This window comes from Pongo pygmaeus, chromosome 11, assembly GCF_028885625.2.
Source record: "Pongo pygmaeus isolate AG05252 chromosome 11, NHGRI_mPonPyg2-v2.0_pri, whole genome shotgun sequence".
Classification (NCBI taxonomy): domain Eukaryota; kingdom Metazoa; phylum Chordata; class Mammalia; order Primates; family Hominidae; genus Pongo; species Pongo pygmaeus.
The window spans coordinates 23,742,453-23,767,157 of record NC_072384.2 but is presented as its reverse complement, the minus strand read 5'-3'; the positions used below and the strand labels follow the sequence as shown (position 1 = coordinate 23,767,157).

At 39.4% G+C, this 24,705-nt stretch overlaps 1 protein-coding gene across 14 annotated transcripts in view; it reads right to left on the bottom strand.

Annotated features, from left to right (window-relative positions):
• CLASP1 (cytoplasmic linker associated protein 1) overlaps positions 1-24,705 on the bottom strand; it is a 312,442-nt gene that overhangs the window by 36,570 nt on the left and 251,167 nt on the right. For all 14 annotated transcript variants that reach the window (XM_063647337.1, XM_054479398.2, XM_063647338.1 and 11 more), the window contains 5 exons: positions 23,756-23,834; positions 22,570-22,713; positions 13,193-13,336; positions 12,552-12,658; positions 3,085-3,235 (listed from right to left, as the gene is read on the bottom strand). In XM_063647337.1, the coding sequence (XP_063503407.1) occupies positions 3,085-3,235; positions 12,552-12,658; positions 13,193-13,336; positions 22,570-22,713; positions 23,756-23,834 (625 nt within the window). The remainder of the gene's footprint in view (positions 1-3,084; positions 3,236-12,551; positions 12,659-13,192; positions 13,337-22,569; positions 22,714-23,755; positions 23,835-24,705) is intronic.

Here is a 24,705-nt window from a genome sequence, read left to right as displayed (position 1 = left end):
TACTAGGGGAGTGCAGAGGAGAAATGTGGGGTTGGAGCCCCAACAGAGTCCCCACTGGGGCACTTCCTAGTGGAGCAGTGAGAAGAAGGCCATAGTTCTCCAGATCCCAGAATGGTAGCTCCACCAACAGCTTGCACCGTGTGCCTGCAAAAGCTGCAGGTACACAATGTCAGTCCATGAAAGCAGCTGTAGGGGCTGTACCTTGCAGAACCACAAGGGTGGAGCTGCCCAAGGCCTTGGGAGCCTACTCCTTGCATCAGTGTGCCCTGGATGTGAGACATGGAATCAGAGGAGATTATTTTGGAGCTTTAATGACTGCCCTCCTGGGTTTCAGACTTGCATGGGGCCTGTAGTCCCTTTGTTTTGGCCAATTTCTCCCTTTTGGAATGGAAGCATTTACCTAATGCCTGTAGCTCCACTGTATCTTAGAAGTCACTAACTTGTTTTTAATTTTACAGGCTCATAGGTGAAAGGGACTTGCTTTGTCTCAGATTAGACTTTGGACTTGGACTTTTGAGTTAATGCAGGAATGAGTTAAGATTTTGGAGGACTGTTGGGAAGGCATGATTGTGTTTTGAAATGTGAGGTGATGAGATATGGGAGGGGCCAGGGGTAGAATGATATGGTTTGGCTCTGTGTCCCCACCCAAATCTCATGTCAAACTGTAATTCCCAATGTCGGGGGAGGAACCTGGTAGGAGGTGACTGGATCATGGGGGCAGATTTCCCCCTTGCTGTTCTTATGATAGTGAGTTCTCATGAGATCTAGTTGTTTAAAAGTGTACAGCACTTCCCTCTTCACTCTCTCTCCTGTCACCATGTGAAGATGTGCTTGCTTCCCCTTATGCCATGACTGTAAGTTTCCTGAGGCCTTCCCAGCCACGACTCCCTTACACCCTGTGAAACTGTGAGTCAATTAAACCTCTTTTCCTTATAAATTACCTAGTTTCTGGTAGTTCTTTTTTTTTTTTTTTTGAGACAGAGTCTCACTCTGTCACCAGGCTGGAATGCAGTGGCACGATCTCGGCTCACTGCAACCTCTGCATCCCGGGTTCAGGCAATTCTCCTGCCTCAGCCTCCTGAGTAGCTGGGACTACAGGTGTGCACCACCAAGCCCAGCTAATTTTTATATTTGTAGTAGAGACGGGTTTCACCATGTTGGCCAGGATGGTCTCGATCTCTTGACCTCATGATCCGCCCACCTCAGCCTCCCAAAGTGTTGGGATTACAGGTGTGAGCCACTGCACCTGGCTGGTAGTTCTTTATAGCAGTGTGAGAACTGACTAATACAACATCCTCCCTAGGCACCACAACTAGCCATGGGTCTCCTGGATGCTGAGCAGTGGCCATACTCACTGCATCATGATCTTGTGCTTATCTGTCTGCCTCTCCCATGAGACTGGAGCTCTCAGAAAGCCATGGTGGTGTCTGGTTCAGGCTCACCATTTTTATTACATCATGAAACAAAACTATGTCCAGAATAAACAAAAGCAAACTGAGAAAAAAGGCACTTAACGTTCCTTGAAAAGATAGCTGAGGGTTGTTCTTTGGAAATTTTGTAAAACTAATTACCTTGGGCCTCTTAATACTATTTTATGGTTATTATAAAAAAGACAAAAAATAACAAAGGTGAGGATTTGGAGAAAATGAAATTCTTATATACCATTGGTGAGAATGTACATTAGTATAGCCATTATGGAAAACAGTATAGTGGTTTCTCAAAAACCTAAAAATGGAACTACCACACAACCAACAATTCCATTACTGGGAATTTATCCAAAGAAAGGAAATCAGTATAACAAACATACACCCTCATGTTTGTTATAGCACTATTCACAATAGCCAAGATACAGAATCAATATAAGTGTCCCTCAACAAATTGAATGCATAAAGAAAATGTGACATATATACACAATGGAATACTATTCAGCCATAAAAAGAAATGAAAGCCTATCATTCACAGCAACATGGATGAACTGGAGGACATTATGTTAAGTGAAATAAATGAGGTACATTAAGACCAAAATCATATATTCTCACTCATTTATGGGAACTGATAAGAGTTGAGCTCATAGAAGTAGACAGTAGAACTGTGGTTACTAGAGGCTGGGAAAGGGGCGCGGTCAGGGAGGAAAAGAGGCTGGTTAATAGCTGCAAAATTACAGCTAGGTAAGAGGAATAAGTTCTAATGCCCTATAGCAGGAGTCCCTAATCCCCAGGCCATAGACTGGTATTGGTCTGTGGCCTGTTAGGAACTAGGCAGAACAGCAGGTGAGCAGTGGGCAAGTGAGTGAAGCTTCATCTTATTTACAGCCACCCCCCATTGCTCACATTACTGCCTGAGCTCCGCCTCCTGTCAGATCAATGGCAGCATTAAATTCTCATAGGAGCGTCGACTCTATTATGAACTGCGCACGCGAGAGGATCTAGGTTGCGTGGTCCTTATGAGAGTCTAATGCCTGATGATTTGTCGCTGTCTCCGAGCACCCTCAGATAGGGCCAACTAGTTGCAGGAAAATAAGCTCAGGGCTCCCACTGATTCTACATCATAGTGAGTTGTATAATTATTTCATTATATATTACAACGTAGTAACAATAGAAATAAAGTACACAATAAACGTAATGTGCTTGAATCATCCCCAAACCATCCTCCCACCACCTGGCCCGGTCTGTGGAAAAATTATCTTCCACAAAACCAGTTCCTGGTGCCAAAAAGCTTGGGGACTGCTGCTCTAAAGTACTGTAGGGTAAATACAGTTAACAACAGTTTATTGTGTATTTCCAAAACACTAGAAGAGAGAATTTTTCAATGTTCCCAACATAAAGAAATGATAAATGAGGTGATGGATGTACTAATTACCTTGATTTGATTATTACACATTCTACACATGTATCAAAATATCACTTTGTATCCCGTAAATGTGTATAATTATTACATGTCAACTAAAACTAAAAGGAAAACATTATTTTAACTACAGGATAAAAATAATGATGAAGCTCAATAATCATGATGGTCAGTGTTCAGAAGTCTCATTATCTGTCATTTAACTAATACAGAGTTCTTTTTTAGCCTAGGGATACTTACAATATCACACTCCTTTTTGCCATCTCGTTTAATTGGCTCATTCAGATCTTCTTGGCTTCGAAAACTAAACTTTTCAATGGCTTCTGTAACTCCACGTAGAGAACTATAGATTTCTTCAGAGTTCAGGTTCTCTGTATCATAGTCCAGCATGCTAAAGATAAAAAATATTTTATTTCTTAAATCGAGGCATATACATAGAACTGAGATATGGGCATAAGTTACTTCCCACAATTTAAAGAATAAGACATATTTATAGTTTTGTTTATTGGGTGATTTGGAATGAAAAGGAGATGTCATTTGTTAGAGTACCACCACTGGACAATTACACATCTTCCTTGTTAAATATGCCAAATACATTACATCAGCACTCAATAAAAACCAGTGGGAAACAACAGTAACCACGAGAATGCAGGAACTCAAAGAGGGACACTGGTGACTGAAGGCACGAGATAATGAAAGTGGAAAAATAACTTTCTTATTTTGAAGATGGAAAAAAAGGAGTTTGGTTGTTACTGGTCTCAAATGTACAAACTTAAGAGGAATGGGCAGTTGGAAATAAAGCTAGTACTATACGCAAATTTCAAAGGAGCAAAGTAAATGACCTCACAAGGCTAGGTTATACTCCCAGGTATCCAATCCAGAAAACAAATAAAACCCTATTAAAACAAAACAAAACAAAAAACCCTAGACTCAAAGTCAGATCCACCCTACGAATAGGCCCAGAAAGTAACTCTCACATCATCTCACCCAGGAGCTTGCTATTAATATCAGACTCTTCTACATGCTTCTGTTTGGAGTTTTATAATCAAAGCAGATTTTATAAAAAGTCACATTCCTGGATGGACATCTAAAAATCCTCATAAAAGCAAGAAATACTTGTTGTTCACAGAAAAGTGTTATTGACTGCTGTCTTTATAGACACTGGGCACAGCAAAACATGAAATGAAGCAAAAAAGCCAAACAATCCTTTTGGTGCACTGCAGTTTGTCAACAAGTGCCTTTTAGATGTCTGGAAAGTGCACTGAAACAGGGAGAATCCTGAGAACAAAAACCATCCTAAGAATATAAAAGAAAAGCATGGGATGGATATATCAGCATAAAGCAAGCAAAACACGAAGCAACAGTCAACCAAGGGCAAGTTAAAAAAAAAAATCTTAGTTTAAATGTCACTTGTTTCAAGAAAGTTTCAAGAAAAGATCAGATGAATTCGTCTAATTTAATTTTTAAAATAGTCCTGAGCTATATTGAGGATTGCTAGGGACACACAAAGAATCCTTGGCTGTAAGCATGCAACACTGTTTAAGGACTAAAGAAAAGCAATCTTCCTGTTCTTCAAAGAGTAGTAACTGAAGAAATGAAGTATCCTTTCTAAGGGCAACACAACCAATCCTGTACATTCCTGAAGTGAGTTTCCTGTAATGTAAAAATGATGAACATTTACTAAATACTCTTCCTTAAGTATTCTGCCTTAAAAGAAAAAAAAAGTCTGGGCAGATGAGCAAGATAAGATTTGGAGAGCTCTCACTTGGAGTGGCCAGATCTCTACTGGCTTGATGTTGCAATCGTCCAAGTGTTTTCTAGGGCTGGTGCTGGTAGGTTGTTCTAGAGCCCAAGAGCTGACCACAATCTCAAAGATGGGAGCTATTTGTCTAGAATTGCAAATATGGCCCAGATAAAACCCACCTTTCCTGATGAATGAATATTTGGAGAGTTCACAAAAAAAAAATTCAACTCAAAGATTGACTTGAGCATCAAACAAAAAGAAATGTGACTCTTGAACAGGTTTGCTGTTGAAATTCCATGTCTAAACTGACAGGAGGTAGAATAAAAAACCTGAAGAGAATTTAAGATTTCAACCTCTTCTATGTTCACAAGGCTGTCTGTCAAAGAGGCAACACTCCTTAGATGTGAGAAAGGCATGACCAAGGGGCCAGAGGCTCCCCTCCTCCTTCTGAGGACACCACAATACTAGCTTATGTATGGACAAGGCATTTATACATCTGGCCAGTACGCTATTTTTTATATATAAAGACTGAGTATTATGACTCAAACAAAAAATATATATATACAAGATGTAAAAAAATGCCTTAAAATACTTTTAATCACAACAACCAAAAATAACAGCATAGCCCATGCAAAAGAAAAAAATCCAAAAAACTGAAAGAATGATGGAATGGACAAGAGGAAGTCTGGCGGAACGTTCAAGTTTTTTAAGGGATGTCACAATATTATTTTCCATATGTCGCTTCAGATAATGTCAACTTTCAGATAATTCATCTCATTATTCTTAACCTGAACTTTCTTAAAAATATTTCATTTCAGATCACATCACTTCGCTATTACAATAGCCTCTTTTTAAAATAAGAAAATAAAGGATTCTGCCAGGTAATTTCCTCCTTCTCACTTTCAATTAATAAACCAACTCAAACTCCCAATTCAGGAGCACCATTTGCAGAACCAAGAACAATTGAAGGTGTCTTCTTTTAGACTCACTAGCCTGGGGTTTGAAGTATCTCCTTGGTATGAAGCTATAACTGTGAGCTGCAGGTGAGAGGCATAACTGCTTACCTCTAGGAGGAAACGGACCATGCTGCTTTCTTTGCTATTTTTATGCTTTGGCTTGAATTATATTTTTCCAAATCAGTATCTGTTAAGTTCTCACTTAAAGGAAAAAGGAACTTCCCATGAAAGCCATCATCAGGGAGGGTAGATATTGTGTCCTCACAAGCAGTATATGAGGGAGCAGCAGGACAGCCTCAGAAGCTGACTGAGAAGAGACCTGGGAAACCTCAATCTGCCATCTGCCCCACAGCCTGTCTTGTTTCAGCCCTGAGACAACCCCAGGACATAATCCTTGGGTTAGAGGTCAGGCTCTGATCACCTATAAATACTCTGGTTAGACTCCAGAAGGGCTCTCTTAGGGTTTTTTAGATTAGGGAGAATTCCTTAATCAGCCAATAGTCGCTGACCTAAGGTTAGGCCATGCCACCCAACATGGAAGCTGAAAGCGGCCCTGGGCTTGCCCGCTAAAGGATCTATGTCGTGGGGAGGGAGGAGAACATGGGATCAAGTCTCCAAGAGAGAGAAACTGGAGAGAGAAGTCTGCCTTCTTCGTCATTTTGTAGGAAAAGGGTACAATGTATAGAATAGGGATGGTCATTCTTTGTTATGGAATCAATAGGATTTTGGCACAGAGCAAAGAGACAGACATACAGATTCCCTCTTAGTTTTATGTAACTGATGGGTTTTCTAAATGTAAAAGTCTCTAGTCAACTATCCCTGCCTCCAATGGGCAACAGAAGTTATAAGTATTTAGTAAGCATTCTCTCTTAATGAGTTAGGTCAACACGTATCGTGTATGTATGTGAAAGATGATCCTAGGAATGGGATGTGCTCTGGAGGGGCAATCTTGATGGCCGGCTGGCGGTGAAGCTGAGTGCCCATGAGGGAATACAGGTCAACATACTGGGAGATAGTCAACCAACTGATCTTACACTTGGAGGCACAGCTAACCTTAAAAAAAAGAAAAAGGAGTGACCTGCTTTGTTAACATTAAAGACAGCAGCCGTCTCCTCGCCTGCTTGCCCTAACCTTGTGTATCTAGAAACATTCATCGCAGGGTTCTCTGTACATTTTAGAAATGACTTTTAGAGGTATAAGAGCTTCAAAAGGAAGGTGTTGTTAAAATATTTCATTTACTGTTTTTGGCTTCACTATGTAGATTATTTGTATTCCACAAAAGTCAGAATGCAAATCTGCACAAAAGCTATCTATGAAGTATTTAAAAAGTAACAGGCCTTTTTTTTTTTTTTTTAAACCCTTTTCCTACCACATCCTCTATCATAGAGGGTAGAAACTCATCTCACAAAGCACAATGACAGCTGGACTGCCCAGTGCTCTAACAGGTTTCTAGGGAAGAGATTATCTGATCTTTGGACCTTATAAAAAGCATCCCCAAGAGACCCTGAAATAGACATCTGCAGTACTATGTGGACCCTTCTTTGTACCACAGATTTACCATCTGTCAGCATCTGAGGGAAGCCCACCCCTTCTTCCAGACTCATAACATTGTTGCATAACCAGTGTCCATGATGCCACATTCAGCATCAACTGTGGGGGTGCGTGAGGTGACTGACATTTCTCCTTCTTAGAGGCAGGGCATCCTTAGTGAGCTGTAACAGTTATCCTGCCTCTTGGGGATTCCTTTCTGGATCTGTGTGCTCAGACTACCCTCATATGACAGTATGTTAGGAAAGAAATCAGTTACATATAGTTAACAGCAAGGCTGAGAGTGACAGATATGGTTTGGGAAAGAGTAGGTCTTTTTGGCTTCTCAGGGGAATGTCTTCTGCACTTTAGACGCATGCTAAGGAAACTGCTCCCACTATTGCCCACGCTGACCTCACAGCATTTCCTGAGATCTTTCTAGGGGCTGAGCACTGCACTGTACAGAAAGGCCCACAATAATGGGTGGTGATGAATCTGATCAGCTTATAAAGGGTCATCTGTCCCTGTGACACAGCAGGAACCACACTTGTGAGATTTGGCAAAGATCACACACCTGCTCACACTTCTCACCAAGGCTCTACTCCTGCTATGTGACACCAAGGAAGGGACCACACTGGAGGCAGCTTAGAGGCTTTCCCAAAGACCTGAGACGACCTTGGAAACGCAATAATATTGTGACACCTCAGACAAGTTTGACAGGTAGCTTGTTACCTGGGAGAGTAAGAGCGCCTGAGAGCCTTGTGGGAGGGAGCGGTGGGGATGGAGTTAGGCTGAGAAAAGGGAGGTGGGTGCTTCGCTAACCCGTCGGCACTCCAACCCCATAACCGACTGCAGTGATCAGAAGAGGAAAATCAGAGAGAGAAATACAAAAAGCAAAGGGGAGGGGAGGAGGAAAGCACTACACACTAAGTGTCTTAGTCTCTTCTTTCCTTGACAAAGTTCTATTAAAGTTAATCAGAGCAAAATTAGCACTTCATCATACAGAGAAAAGAACAAATTTTGTTTTACAATTTGGTCCTAGATGAGACCGCTTTATTCTTTCCCCTCCCAACCATTGAATGTGTTTACTACTTAAAATCACATGAGATTCCAAGAGTGTCTATGCGTGAGACTATGTGTATATGCCAGTATGAGGGAGTGTGTGTATCTGCATGCACTGGGAAGGACATAACACAATACACAAGAAAATATGGATGCTCACTTTCAGGTAACTCATCAGTTATTTTAGAAAGAACCAAAGAAGAATCATGAGGCCTTAATTCAAATCGGACCAGAGGGACTCCAGCGGGAGGACTCAGAGACCGTGCTACTCTGACTAGAGCTCTCCAGCGTGGAGCAGTGCATTCTTTGAGGCTGTGATCCAGTTGGATGGCGTTCAGAGACAGCACAAGCTGTTTCCTTCTGAAACAACAGTAGCACCACTAGAGGGCTAGTGTGTTAAGTCTCAGCTGCCCAGCTCAGAGTGCCGGGTCATAAAAACCAAATCCCTCTGCTCATACCACCTAATATGAGAACTGAAAATCTTTGAGGAACACAAGTATTCACCTTCCCTTCACAAATGTTACTGGGTGCCTGGGCTTGCAGAGGCCCTGAAGGAGAGTTCTAACAACTGCTGCAATTCAAAAGGATGGAGGGAGAGACTGGGAAAGAGCTGGCTGGCTGGTGATGTGGGGTAAGGCCACGGGTGGAGTCCATGGCATCAGCGCCAGGGTGCCTACAGAGCAGCCCTGCCTGCCACTGGCATTCATTGGCATCGTCACAGCAGGAGCCTCTGCATGCTAGTCTCCCCTGAGCACAGGTATGGTTCTGCTTTATAAGGAAAATAAGGCATTGAGATGCAAAGTCACTAGCATACAGAGGCCTAAAGACACACTGGCCTCTGTGTGGGGCACACACTGGGTCAGATGCACACACTAGGTTTGAGGTGAGGGCATAGGAGGGATGCAGGTGACACCTCAGGCTGGGCCTCTGCTTGGGGAAGGAGTGGCAGACACACCCACCTCCGAGTGTGGGGTGGGGTCTCCCTGTTAAGCCCCACTTTGATTCTATCCATACTCTGGATCCTCTCACAAGAGGATGACTAAAAATTACTTCCTATTGCTAGGGACATACATGCTATTTACACAGAGTCATCCTGCTCTATGACATGTTTGCCAAGAACATATGGCAGACCAGAGCAAGGACCACCATATACTTTTTTTTTCTTAAAGGAAATGGACTTTAGATGACTTCTGAAGCCCCTTGCAACTCAGTTTTTCATTTACCGTAAAATGACATTGGGTAAAATATAAATATGTATTTCACATATTTAGAGCACATAGATCTCTTCTCCAAATACCAAATGGTATTTGTGTATTAGTTGGTAATAGGAAGTTTATTCTTTCACACAGAAATGATGTCTAACGGAATGTTTTACAAAAGTTTAACCTATTATCTACAGCATCTCTACTACTACTGGGTTGATTAAAAAAAAATGACTTCCTCACTGGTGATATATATATATATATATATACACACACATTTTTTTTTTTTAAAGACAGGGTCTCATTCTGTTGTCCAGGCTAGAGTGCAGTGGCATAATGATGGCTCACTGCAGCCTCCATGTCCTGGGCTCAAGCAATCCCCCCACCTCAGCCTCCCAAGTAGCTGAGAACACAGGTGTGTGCCACCATGTCCAGCTAATTTTTTATTCTTTGTAGAGACAGGATCTCACTATGTTACCCAGGCTAGTTTCAAACTCCTGGGCTGAAGCAATCCTCCCACGTTGGCCTCCCAAAGTGCTGAGATTACAGGCATCAGTCACCGTGTCCAGCCACTAGTGATATTTTTAAACAATTATCAGATTTATCATTTTAGAATAGTTTCTTACTATCATCATGATCCAAGTATAGAAATTTTGGACTAAAAAAAAAAGTTTGACAGTTAAAATTAGACTTAAAACAGGCCAGGCGTGGCGGCTCATGCCTGTAATTCCAGCATGTTGGGAGGCAGAGGTGGGCGGATCACCTGATGTCAGGAGTTCGAGACTCCGTCTCTACTAAAAATACAAAAATTAGCTGGGCGTGGTGGTGTACGCCTGTAGTCCCAGCTACTCAGGAGGCTGAGGCATAAGAATCGCTTGAATCCCAAAGGCGGAGGTTTCAGTGAGCAGAGATCATGCCACTGCACTCCAGCCTGAGTGACAGCGTGAGACTTAGTCTCTAAATTAATTAATTAATTAAATAACTGATTAATTTGACTGAAAACAAATAATTGGTAATAGCTTTTCCCCTACAGAATAAAAGGCTAACACTGTCTGGTCAAGATAACTCAAAGGAATGGCAGGTCACAGAAAATCACCACTTTAAGAGCAATGCTCAGAAAAAATAGCTGAGATTATATACAACAGATCTGTCTACCTGTCTGTAGTCTCCTTAAATGAGGTAACCTAGTCAATTCTATTGAGTGCAATAATTCATTTCTTTTATCATTTTCCTGTTAGAAAATATGTAGCCTATTTGAATATTTCTAGTGACATGATAACATGAAACAGTTTTTCCCACTGCTGGACAGTTTTAGTTGGGAGAAAAATCATTTCTTCTGTGAGCTCAAGTTGGCTAAGGCCATCTGGCTATTCATGCACTGAATGATGGCAAGTTTAAAAAAAAAAATTTTTCCAAGAAAGAAACTACATAAATAATTCCCTAAATAAGAATTTGATAACAAGAAAATATTTAGACCACACATGAACTACTGAATATTGAAAATAAATCTCTTTGTTTCTTCCACTGATCTGTAACTATAAATAAAAATTAAGATGAGGCCAATTAAGAAGGAATAATGACCTTGAAAAACACAATTTTTAATGACTTGAGGACCCATGGAGATTGACTTAGCCAGTTTTAGCTCTGATGAATGATACTAACAGCACTATCAAGTTTTTACTTAGATTAGTCCAAATAATAAAATGCTTAATTTGAGTTATACCTTTTGACTTACTAAAGAATATGCCACCCTAAGAATGCAATAACTAAAAGATAAGATGTATGAACTGTATATTATGGAAGAAAAGACTTCCCAATTAATGTTGCATAACTATCTCTTCTAGACAGAGGCAACAATTTACAGAAAATTCAAGTTTTCCATATAATTTTCTCCACTAGAAAAGATAATTTTATGATTTTACTGTCACCACTGTACCATCATATTCGAAAGTCAAGCATATTTTCATTAGTCTCTGGTCTCAATTATTTAATTGTAACAGCCTGTTGAAGCCATGACAACACAGACCAAATCTGGAGACATGATATCACATTGCAGTCTACCTAAACATAGTGCAGAGGCAAATCTGAGGGAGTAAACATAAGGGCAATCTAAACAGCAAGATAAGATAGCTATAGAAAATACTTTGTTTCACCAAGAGGAAAATACAAATTTCTTATGTTCCAAAGTATTTAAAGGATATGAGGAACTGGAAACCTTCAGTGATAAGGAAGAAGTGTGGGAGATTCTTGATCATTTAAAAAACTAAATGTAAAAGCAATTATGTTTTGATATCTTCCTAGTAACAAGGTCCCATTAAAGGGAAAATAGCATACTTGTGGTATTTTCATTTCATTTTAAGATCCTGGTGTCAGCAGCCCTCAGGACACAAGCTTACTGGTTTGTATTGTTAGTGATCCCAAAGAGTTAATCCTGTAGACATATAGAGCATGTGTGCCCCTTGCTGGTCCAGACACTGGCTCTCTCCTAAAAATTTTGGCCTGTAGGGCAACTACTTTGAGTGGGGCCATGGGTAACTCCCAGCCCGTGTGAGGGGGTCACTAAAGCCACCACGCAGGCTTCTAAAGGCTCTTGTCAGATGGTGAAGTATTATCTAAAGATCCCAAGACAAAGCAGTTTCTCTTTTTAAATCATTGCCTCAGCTTCTATAGGGCCAATATTTGCATGGTCCCAACAAGAGTATGCAATGTTGATCCAATTTTAGTTCCCAGATTCTAAATCACAGTCCTTCAGAGCAGCATTCTGCTTCAAACATGATAGTAACTATGTTTAGAATGATTACTTGGTTGAAAAACTACCCTAGACTTGGTGTAACTGACTATAACAAGTTGGCTTGGATGACTAAATACCTTCAGGTTCTACCACCTGCAGAACAGGTAATGAGCTTCTACATGGATTCTATGTAAAACAGTACTAAATACAAACTTTTAGTTGTAGGTACTATTAGGTACTAGTGAGTGTTTAGAGCTACAAGAACCAGAGAACGTTCAGCACACATCGCTCATCTTACCACAGAAGTTAATCCCTTTGCATAAGATTATACAGTTACAATTTGAGTGAGGACTAGAACCCATGGTTCTTGATACTCAATATTCTTTTTGTTATTTAGCTTAGTCTAAAAATCTAGAAATAAGATGCACAGCAATTAAGATGCTTTAGTTTCTTTACTTCTGTGGAAAGTAAAGAAGTGACCTTACCTTGGAGACAGACCCCCATGGGAACAGTTGGTGGGTGAGGTCAGGGGGCTGGTCCTGCTGCTGGTGTGTCGGGAGGGCGTCCGGCCAATGGTATTGCTTGGAGAGCCCTGGGGTGAAGCAGAATAGGCATCGTTATTCAAGGGCTGTATATAGAATATATTCTATTCTTTCCTTGGTCTTTTAACCCACATGTAAATAAATGGGTAGAATCTGCCCAGGATTTTTTTTTTTTCCCCTCAGAATCATAAGGCCAATTTTAAGTGTATATAAACCAAAAATGAATAATCATCATACAGGCACTCCTGGAGTCGAATGATTGATGTTGGGTGTGCTAGAGTGACAGACAAAATTGAGCATTTGCATCTTTCCAGTGTTGAAAAATAAGACCAACTCAGTGAATGAATGACTAACTGGATAACCTAGTGAAAATGTAGCTGACTGAACAACCTGAGAAAAAACGGCATACTTAAATATCAGATTCATTCATTCACTGTGGCTTAGGATGGCCCCATCCTCAGGATGCTCAACATTTCCTGAAAGAGGACAAGGAAACGGGGTATTCTATTAGAGTAGGTTCTAGCTAAGGGCTACGCAGAGGTCATGGACATTATATAGGCACCAATCGTGACCAAAGCACTCACCACACTGGTATTACTGGAATTCTTGAGGTGGTTGTGCAGGAGTTTGGTGGCACCATCCTGGAATGTTTTTGGCAAGGCACCAAGTAACATGGTAAATTCAGGAGTATTCAATTCAAACAGAGAGATTAGCACAATCTGTGCTGCCTAGAAAAAGGAACCATGATTAATTTATGTAATGTACAATAGGTCCTTCATCAAGATGTTGATTAAAGTTGTTTTTAAAAAATATTTTATAAGTAAAATCACTAATAAGAGGGCATTCTAGGCATCAAAAACAAAAAAGCATCTGAAGAAAATAATACCAATCATAAGTAGTCTGACTTCAATCTGGAAAATAAACTCTGGCTTCATTTTAATGCTCTGGCCTTGGAATTCCACAGCACACTAATAATAAATTCCTAGAACTTTTCTTTTGTTGTCTGGTACTAGGAAGGAAGCTGGTTAAGTAGGTAAATGAAACAATTAAAAAATTTTAAAAAGTTTAAGATTGATCCCACTTTAATAATTCAGAACTGAACAGGGATCTCAGTGCACCCTGGGAAGCACATATTTTTAAACAAGCTGCATTAGTTTATCTTGTGAAGCCATACTCCTCTTGACTAAGAAACATGAGAAAATGAGTATAAATACCTCAGAAAAACTTCTACTTTTACACCTATAAACCAAGGAGAGAGACTTTGAGAAGCAAACCAGATTTCGAAGGAGTCTACACTAAAAACATGCTCTTCTGCCTTTTGGAAAATGTTCTACTTTTGCTTATTAATTGAGTCAACACACTGCAAGCCTGCTTGTAGTGATTGTGGTAGCGAGGTAGGCAAAGCAATGAGCTGGAACAAGAGTGGTCAATGAGACTCGGGCTTCTAGTAAGTGATGTGCTTTCTATGGATTTAGTAGCAGGCAATCTGAGCTTAAAGCACAATGCCTGAGGAATTAATTACAATAGTTTTCATTTACAAAAGCTAAGCCAAAAAAAATTTAGTAAATACTAATTGGCATTTCTAATTTATTTCTAAGAGTCAAGAGAAAGAAAAAGACACAAAAAATTGTCTGTGAATATAATCACTTCTTTTTCGTTTTTAACCATAAAGACTTTACAAACATAAAGTCTTTCCAAAGACCATAGTTTTTAAGATTGCAGTAATTATTCAGAATTTTTTTCCATGACATAGAATATTACACAAAAAATGTGCTTGCACAGAAATTCTTTTGGAAATAAACATCACAAAATATTTCAATGGTTTTACAATGCTGAAATTAATTATAGGTCCAGTTAGGACAAAATTACTATTTTGTGCATGGAGAAGGAAAAGAAATCCAAAAACCCAAAGGTATTTAACCAAAAATAAGAATTATGAATTTAAAAATATAATCAAAAGTTACTTTTTTAACATTTTGAAATCGTTCATTAATCACAGTATTGGGCAAAAGTACATTACTTTTTTCCCCTTTAATTTCAAATACAGTCATTAATACCTTTTCCACCCAAATTAAATAAGTGGTCATAATATTTTTATGACATGGGCAAAAAGCATTATTATTAATTGTACTAAAATATACTTTTCTACATTTCATTTTGGAAACATTTTAAACAAATTATCTGAAGGAATCTATTTCACCAATTTAATGTACTGTTAATTTGATATGCATATTTGTATAACACAACAATTTCCAAAACTCATGCAAAGTAACCTGCATATCTTTAAAAAACATTGTATTAGGTGTTAGGAAAAAAAAAAACAATGCATGCAGAAAAATAATGCACTACAAGGAGGAAAGAAAGCAGCAGCCTGGAATTGTAGCAGGAAAAACACATCAATGTCATCAATTTAATTAAAAAATATTGGCACTTAAATTTGGTTGACTGAAAATGGCATTTGAAAGTTATAAAATATATGATTACATTCTTGAATAGTAAGCTTTTTATGTGAAATGTGCCACTGCTTTATTTAAGAGACAATATTTCTTCCCAGAATGTTATCTAATGTCACAAGCTAACTTGAGGCTTTTCATGATGCAAATTATTAACTTAGAAGCTTAGAGTGTTTCCAAAGTAAAATCTTTTAAAAATAAGATCCAAGTTCTAGAAACGGTAGAAAGTATCATTTAAATATACATTTTTTTTATTTTTAAGAAAAGAGACGGGGGTCTCATTGCCCAGGCTGGAGTGCAGTGGCTGTTTACAGGTCCAATCATAGTGCACTGCAGCCTTGAACTCCTGTGCTCCAAGCAATCCTACTGCCTCAGTCTCTGAAGTAGCTGGGATTATAGGCATATGCCATAGTGCTCGGCCCAAGTATCCCATTTTTAAAAGATTTTATATCAGAGTTTTGCAGGGAATTAGACTGTTACTGTTTTCAAATATTTTATCTCCAACCCTCTGAATTAGTGAGAGGTTAAAATATGGAATCCAAGCAAGGAAGAAAACTGGGTAATATTTATCATTACCATCAATATGATCTCATTAAACAAGTAATTCCAGATATGGAACTGGGCTGGAGAAATGCATTAAAAAAGCCTAGGGCATAGCTCATGTTCACTAGTGACTCAAAAAGTAGAGTACGCCACTGTTCTTGTCTGCATATCTGAACTGTTGTCTTCATAAGAGGCAAGACCGTTAGGCAGCCCGATGAAAAACTCTGAGTACTGCTGACTTTTTCTAATGGGCAACCCTAGGGCAATTTATTTTAAGGATCACATGGCAACTTAAAATGAAATGATTCTCACACACACCCTCACAGAGGAATTTGAGAGGTGGGGTTTGTAAAAGGTTCTTCACATCTCACTGCTACCATCTGAAGAGAACTCCCAGGGACATCAACTGTCTTGAATGTTGCACATCTTATAGCAGAAAGGAATTCTTCCTAGCAGATTAGATCAAAACAAAGCTTTGCCAAACACTTCACTGTTGGTATTAATTTGGGAAAACAAAATTTGAGAGGAAAGGCAGAGTTTTCCAATTTATTAAACAACTCACTGCTCCCTTCAGACTCTCATTAAAAATTGCTTCATAAAGTCACCAGAGAAACTATTTCAAAACCATCAGACATTTCTCATTTAGTATCTCTCCTTTCTTTTTTTCAAGAGATGGGGGTCTTGCTATGTTGCCCAGGCTGGAGTACAGTGGCTATTTACAGGCATGATCACTGTGCACTGCAGCCTTGAACTCCTGGAATCCTCCTGCCTCAGCCTCCCAAGTAGCTGGGACTACAGGCATGTGCCACTGTGTCGGCCTAATATCTCTCGTTTTTACTATTCTATTAAAATATGGTAGCAGTCGACATAAACATGGCTATATCACTGAGAAGGTAGTTAATCATAAAACACACCACAACACAAACGTTGACACAGGCACACATACACACGCTCATGTATTATTATATTAATTTTAGATTTCTCAAAAGCTTCCCAGAGCCTTCACAAGGGCAACTGGTATTAATAATCTAAAATGCAAACAGTGAAGTGTGCTGTTTGAAATTAGTACACAGTTTTCAATCTACCTGTTTACAACTTTCTTCCAAGTTTCCTTCTCCAGGCCCAGAGCAGGTTGAAGCTGACCTAGTGGGGAAATCCTCACCTACTCGACTACGCTGAAGCGAGGACTGGCAAACAGGAAAGTTGGGAGGATTGAATCAGAGAGAAGCAGAAAGTGCCTCAACATGGCAATCTGTTAGCTGTAGAAGCATTTGGCTTCTTAGATAAAATCAGCGAGACACACATGATTGAAAGTAAGGAAGAATCAGAATAATAACAGTAGCTGCCAGTTTTAACCCTCAATAGTATCACTAGTTCTTTTATTTAATAATCTTGAAAGTAGTATTCTTGCTTCAGGTGATGAAATGGAAGATGTCCAAATAAGACTTGAAAGAGTCCGGGCGTGGTGGCTCACACCTGTAATAATCCCAGCACTTTGGGAGGCCAAGGTGGGCAGATCAACTGAGGTCAGGAGTTTGAGACCAGCCTGGCCAACATGGTGAAACTCCCGTCTCCACTAAAAATACAAAAATTAGCTGGGTGCGGTGGCATGTGCCTGTAATCCCAGCTACCCAGGAGGCTGAGGCAGGAGAATCGCTGGAACCTGGGAGGTGGAGGTTGCAGTGAGCCGAGATCGTGCCACTGCACTCCAGCCCGGGTGACAGAGCGAGACTGTCTCAACAACAACAAAAAAGACTTGAAAGAGACTCGCAGTCACAGTTAAGCTGAGATCCAGTTATTTGATAGTAAAACCCATAGCTTTCAGACTAGAGGCATGCTGCCTTTATAATCATATTTTTTTTAAAAGTCAACTAGATATCTCACCTTTTCAAGGCAATTTATGTATTAATACTTCTCCCTGCTCTAGCCAACAGCATCTTTATACTTCTAGGTTTCTTTGCCATGCCTTTTTGCCCACACTTCTCAAAACAAGGTTTGAGGGCTAAATCTGTTGCTTCATTTGACAAAGAGAATCACATGTGATAAGCAAACATACAGGCATTTTAAATTCCAAAATGTAAACATACAATTAAAATTCTACTGCCATTACCACATTCCCTTTGATCACATGGCTTCCTAAATCTTAGAAAAAATTCTGATACTCAGTTTATTCCATAAATAACAACAGCAGCAAAACCAAAACAATCCTCAAACAATAATAGCGGAGCTGCAACTGCAAACAAAATGTCTAAGTTTTAATATACTTTATGAAATTTAATCCTCTCAGTAACGCCTGAGGTAAGTGTTATTTGAGAGATGGGTCTCTTTCTGTGGGTGCAAGCAGTCCTCCTGCCTCAGCCTCCCACGAAGCTGGAACTACAAGTGTGCGCCACCATGCCCAGTTTGAGGCAAGTATTATTATTCCCATTTTACAGATAATAAACAAGAACTCAGGGATTAAATTACTTGCTCCAACCCCAATAAGTGGCAGAGGCAGAAGTCAAATGGAGGTCAAACTCCAGAACCCACCTTCTTTCTATCAGTAATATGTACTATTATCTTACGTCAACACAGTGCATTAAGAAAGGTCTAGTGTACGTCTGCATAGTTTCATCACACAACTAAACTAGTCAGGGCTCCCATACTGAGAAAATGGAAAAGTTTACTTTTGGAATAAAGCAGGCTAGTTACAGACAGGGCTGGGCTTTTTCATCTTGTCCAAACCAGTCTCAGTGCGGTAAGCACATCTCACTGGTGATTTGTTTGTGTTTTGATTTTAAAAACACCTTAACAATTTAAGCACGCCTCCCTCCAAAATGTGAAATACCCCAATACACTGAGGTAAGAAGGAAAACAAAATATTAAAAATGCTAAAATCAATTAATCTGGGTTATATCAGTTTGTTATCAGTTTAAAATGCTTCAAAAGTGCTTTCACAAATATGGTTGTATGGACTTAGAGAATGAATTATTATGTTGTCTGAAAAGTCCCCAGGTACTGTTTACATAAAATATTCTCCAGAGATGAGTCTAATATGAGAATTTACTGTATAAATTTCAGACTGAAGGGCTCTTCTGTATTTAGAATACCTACCCTAAAAAAATTAAAGCAGGACATTCACAGAAGAACTTGGTTTAAGATCACAAAATGCTTTTAAATCACCAAGATTTCCACAATCCCTGATATAACCTTTAAAAAACTCTGGAAATGAAGGATGAGGCAGAACAAAGTTTATTTATACAGACATGTATTTTATGTTTAGTGTGTTAAATGATCTAGATAAGAATGGTACTAGTTTTTATACAGTTTAAAATAATTTTAAATCTTATCAATTTTAGATCTTAGAATTGTGATGTAGTATATATCACTACTCTAAGTATTTTATTTAGGCACTACCTTCATTTTGACAGTGCTTCAAGAACGTCTTATATTCTTGGGTAAGGCAGCTGCATCACTTACAAAAGCAACTATATTTATAAATGTTCAACGGATGGTACATCAAAACAGGGAATTTAAATAAAAGTGAATCTACCTCCAAAAAGGATTAATCTGCAGTGCCCTAATGAAGAGTTTGAGGACATCTATTTTAATACTGTCCTATGATACACCTATTTGAATCAAAAGTAATGCTTTACTAGTTAGTGCTGAATGTTACTGAAAGCCAAATAGTTTAGAGCCATGGATATCTTGGATGATTTAAAAAAAAAAAAATCTAGAGGGTGCCAGAATATAGATATGCATCTGCTAAGTAAGTTGAACCACATCATAATTTGCATAGATAGGCAAAAAAGCGCCCTCCTAAAATAAGAGCCAAGGAATTATTGAATAACTATGGAAGCCTTCTGCCAACCCCCGAAAACAGACATCAAAGCCCTGGTAGTCAAGACACGAAGACGGCCCCCAAGATTCCCCATAACGTATTACACCCTATATAACCTCTCCCACCCTTAGAGTGAGCGGGACTTGTGAATATAATGGATATCACTCCCATGATTGTGTTACACGGCAGAAGGGATTTTCAAAAATGTAATTAAGGCCCTAAATCAGTTGACTTTGAGTTAATCCAAAGGGAGATTATCCTGGAAGGGCCTGACCTAATCAGGCAAGCCCTTAAAAGGCATCAAGGAGATTCAAAATGAGAGAGACTCTATGGCTGGCTTTGTTTTAATTTCTCCATTTTTGAAGAAGAGTTTTGCCAAACAGTGAATTCTTGGCTGAGCGCTTTTTTTCTTTCAGCACCTTCAATGTCATCCACTGCCTTCTGTCTTTTGTGGTTTCTGAAGAGAAATGAGCTGTTAATCTTATTGAGGATCCTGTGTATAGGATGAGTTTCTCCCCTCTTGCTGCTTTCAGGATTCTCTCTTTGGCTTTCAGCAATTAGATGTTATGTGTCTAGGTATGAATCCTTTTATTAAAAAATCTTGGCTGGGTGCAGTGGCTCACGCCTGTAATCCCAGCACTTTGGGAGGCCAAGGTGGGCGGATCATGAGGTCAGGAGTTCGAGACCAGCCTGACCAACATGGTGAAACCCCTTCTCTACTAAAAACACAAAAATTAGCCGGGCATGGTGGTGTGTGCCTATAATCCCAGCTACTCGGGAGGCTGAGGCAGGAGAATGGCATGAACCCGGGAGGCGGAGGTTGCAGTGAGCCGAGATCGTGCCACTGCACTCCAGCCTGGGTGACAGAGCGAGACTCCGTCTCAAACAAACAAACAAACCAAAAAAACAAATTTTTTTAGTTTGTTGGGCTACTTAGATGTGTAATTTTTTTTGTCGAATTTGGGGAGTTTCTTAGATATTATTTCTTCATGTATTCTCCCGATAGCTTTGAACAAGCAAACTTCCTGGTAGCCTCTACTAGCTGAGAATGGCTCCCCGTTGACAATCAGGAAGAAAGCAGGCAGCTGAGTTCTACACCTGCAAGAGACTGAAATCTGCCAAGGACCAATGAGCTGGAAGAAGACCTCAGCCTCAGATGAGACTGCAGATCCAGATGACATCTTGTTTCAGCCTTTGAGACACCGACCAGAGGACCCAGAGAACACATGTCAGATTCCTGACTTATTACTGTGAGATAATAAATCTGTATTGTTTCAAGCTAAGTATGTGGTAATTTGTTATGTAATAGAAAACGAATAACGAAGTCAAAAGAAGGGAATTTTCAAAACTAGTTTTAAAAATGATGGCTTCAAAATATTTGAAATGAAATAATTTCCATATGGGTGTTTATCATTCATTACTTCATTCAAAACATATCAATGCCTACTATGTTACTCCAGGTATAGGCCAGGCACTGAGCATGCAGGGTGAGCAAAACAGTCTCCTTACTGGTCATCTTCCCAAACCCTCTGCTTCAGACATATCAGTCTATTTCACTGTTCCCAGACAAATCTCATTTCTTAAACATGACTACTGTCCTTTCCCTAAACTCATCACTTATGCAAACTGCATCCATATTCCACATCTGAGGATGAATCTTATCTTCTCTAGGAAGCTTTCTATGATCAATAAAGAGTGCACTGAGCTGACAACATACAGAAAACCGGGCAGGTATTCCATCAGTTTGAAGGAAGCTGCCCAGGGTAACAGGGCCCTAACCACTAAAGTGGGTTTAGAGGAAGCACAAACACTCTACGTCCAAGGAAGGGAGGTGGGGAAGATGCCAGGGAACAGAGAGGCCAAGCCTAGTCCTGAAGATACTGAGGAGCAACACTGCGTAGCAAGAGAATTTGCAAGAACCAGATCAAGACTATATCAGTAGTCTGTATGTCTTGAGGTTCGTTCCAGGGCCATGGCCCAAAATACTAGGCCTTGTCTGTGTATTAAAAATCAGCCAAGAGTGAAAGGAACCCCAATGAAAAAAACAACAAAGTGTCTAGGCTCTGCCCTATACCAATTAAATCACATTACTTGGGAATAGAGCTCAGAAACCTACATTGATTTTAATTGCAGCCAGGACTGTGAACTATTAATCTAAATCTTCTGAAATTCCTCTGAAGATCAGGATTATTGTCCTAGAACCTGGGTATAAGTTAGGCGTGAAGGTGAGGAGTTAAGTACACCTCACAATGGGAAAGGAGAAGTACGGGGGCAGGCATGGAAAGTAGCACGCCAGTGGAGATAAAGCATTGCGAAGTAACACTGTATAATCCAAAATAACTGAAAACAAGTGTTGAAGCTCATTCAAACAGCAAATGAACAAAGTGATTTCTGGCAATATATCTAATGTTCTCTTTATATTTGGCTTGAGCTAGTATTAAAATAAGTTGAGATTTTTGGAGCATCAGGCTAATCATTTGAAATTATCTGTAATGTTCTGATTAGAATAGTAAGGACAATAAGTCCTAGTTCAAATATCCTAATGTGCACGTCCACAGGGAGTGGGTACTATGATCAAAGCTAGTTTGTCCCAAACAGGCCCTAATCGAGGTAATATGCAAATATAAAATATGTTTCAGCCTGTAGCAGGCAATACTTAAGTAACATTCCATTACAAAAGCACATACTCACATATCACACACATACTTATGTGCTACATACTGAAAGATGTTTGGTCTTTTTTAAGCATCTATTACGTCTTATCAAACTTTTCAACCACATTTTACGATCAGGGGCCCTGTAGCCAGCTAGCGCTAGATCTGCAATTTTGTCTTCAAAGTACGTATTACAAACTGATATAAGGAAAACAAACATCTGTGTGAAAGACACTAATTTACCAGTGATTTCATATTAGAAAATATATAAAACAGATGCCTGCGGAAACCATAAGCCCATCGTGCAAGATTTCAGATTTTCATTTTTATATTCAAAACTGGGCAGAGCTGGAGAGAGAAAAGGGCAACAGCAGAACCTTAGTGACATAGGTTTGTGGGTGGGTGGCATGGTTTTTCAAGTTTCTAAATACATTTCTCTAACACAAGCCCAGGAACAATCTGTAATTACACGTCGGTTCTCTTGGACATACCTTTCTCACGTCTGAACTCTTTGGTTCTGTTGTCCAGGTTATGATTCTAGAAACAGCAAGTCTTGTCTCACTAGAGTTTACAAAATCTGTTGGATCCATCTGTCTGGCCAGAGACTCAATGTATTTCAGGATTGCAACTTTGACCTGAAAGAGCCAATAATTATAAACATTAAGTACACTTGATGAATCTTTGAACATAATTCTTATCAGGTGGCCAGAGAAAAGTAAACCCTGGTGAGGGGGATCTCCTTCCTTTCTCCTGTATTGATAGTTTCCACATGGAGCGACGTCCAACAGGGGAAAAAGCATGAAATGACTGATGGGTAAGTTTGGGGCCAGGAAGAGGCACACGGCTCAGTTTTCTTCATTTTTAGCTGCCTGTAGAGAAGCTTGCTCTGCTCCTCATCTATGCTGCAAGACACTTCCAGGGCAGGAGCCCTTGCGAGGGGCCCGTGGGATTTCCAACTCTGCCACTGACAGCAGGGCACGTTCAACTCTAGTTTTGTCACACATTCTAGGCCGTGTTCTGTAAGGCAGAATTTTCAGTGATCAAGCTGATGCTCTGCCCTAACTTCACCATTAACTTCTCAACTAGTTTTGACTTCAGGAGAAAAAGGTAATTATTTGTTAGGCTCATTCTAAAACCTCCAAAAAGTTAATGATCAAAGAACAGATGATGAACGTGACCTAATTCAAATGAACACACATCCTCCCTCAAACTTGGTCTTGTTATTACAGGTATGATTGTCCACAACATGTAACGATTAACTTTCATAGCTTAGAATGTTAATATTAAACATTCCAATAAGACACCTGTCTCCACACACAAAAATGTCTTAATTTTCTAGTTTAAATATTAATTGTGAAAAAGACTAGTACTGCCCAAATGCTGGTGAGGAAGCAGAAAAACTAGAGCTCTCATAAACTACTGGTAGGAATACAATATGGTATAACCATTTTAGTGGTTTCTAAAAAAGCTAAACATATACTCACCCAATGAACCAGCAAATACACTACTAGGTACTGAACCAAGAGAAACAGGAACATGTCCACAAAGAATCAAACAAGAATGCTCACAGCAGATTTATTCACAATAGCTAAACATGGGTCAAGTATAATATAACAAAAGTAAATTTAAGCAAATTTGAGTACCAGGGTTGAATTGCAATGACAAATAATTACTGACCTTGAGGTTTGGAGTTTGAGTTTGATCCACAATAAATCTCATCAAAATGTTAAACTGTTGATCAAATGGAAAGGAGTCCCTAGGTTGGTGGGAAAAAAGTGCTTATTTTTAAAGAAATTTATTACAAAACAATGTAAAACTATTTAACAAAAGCATACCATTGTAAGTTAATGTATGTAAAACGCTGTTCGCATTTTTAATAAATAGTGCTTTTTGTTTTATGTAAAGTAATACACGTTATACAGAAAATATGGAAAAAGGAAAATCTTTTTGCAAGTCCCCAAACACAAACTAAACTTACTTTGAGTGGCTATTTAAAAAATTAAGACTAAACAATAAACTAAGGAAGAAATTTCTACCTGCCTTTCTAGGGATTCGCTCATTTTCCCTCCAGCTACCTTTCTGGATATTGCTTAAACATAAACATCACTTCTGATACGCAAATCTCATTTTTACATCCTGACCGGGCGGCTTACAGCTGACCCTGCTTAAACTAACCGTATCATCATCATCCTCCTTGGTCCTGGTCACTGCTTAGGGTCCCTGCACACCACAGAAGAATGCCTGTGAGATGGTGACAAAACACTTCCCATCCAGCTACAAATCACACACAGAAGCCTGGGGTCCCAGGAGCCCCTTCTCTCTCTTGGCCAGAGAGTCAGTGCTCTTTCTGTTAAAATGCTGTAATTACTAGTATTAGTTTAAAATTGCACAATGGGGCCCATGTGGAAAATGGTGAAGTAACTTCCATATTAACAGGAAAGATAAATGCAAGGCAAATATCTACACTGCTTTCTTTGAACTCTCTTAGAGATTTTTCCCAATCTACATAAATGTAGTAAAATAAAGAAATAGGTTTGACTCGCTAAAATGAAGCAAATAGAACTGATTTGAAAAGTAAATAAAATCATACAATAAAAATAAAAAGCACATGGCGTATATCAGGTACC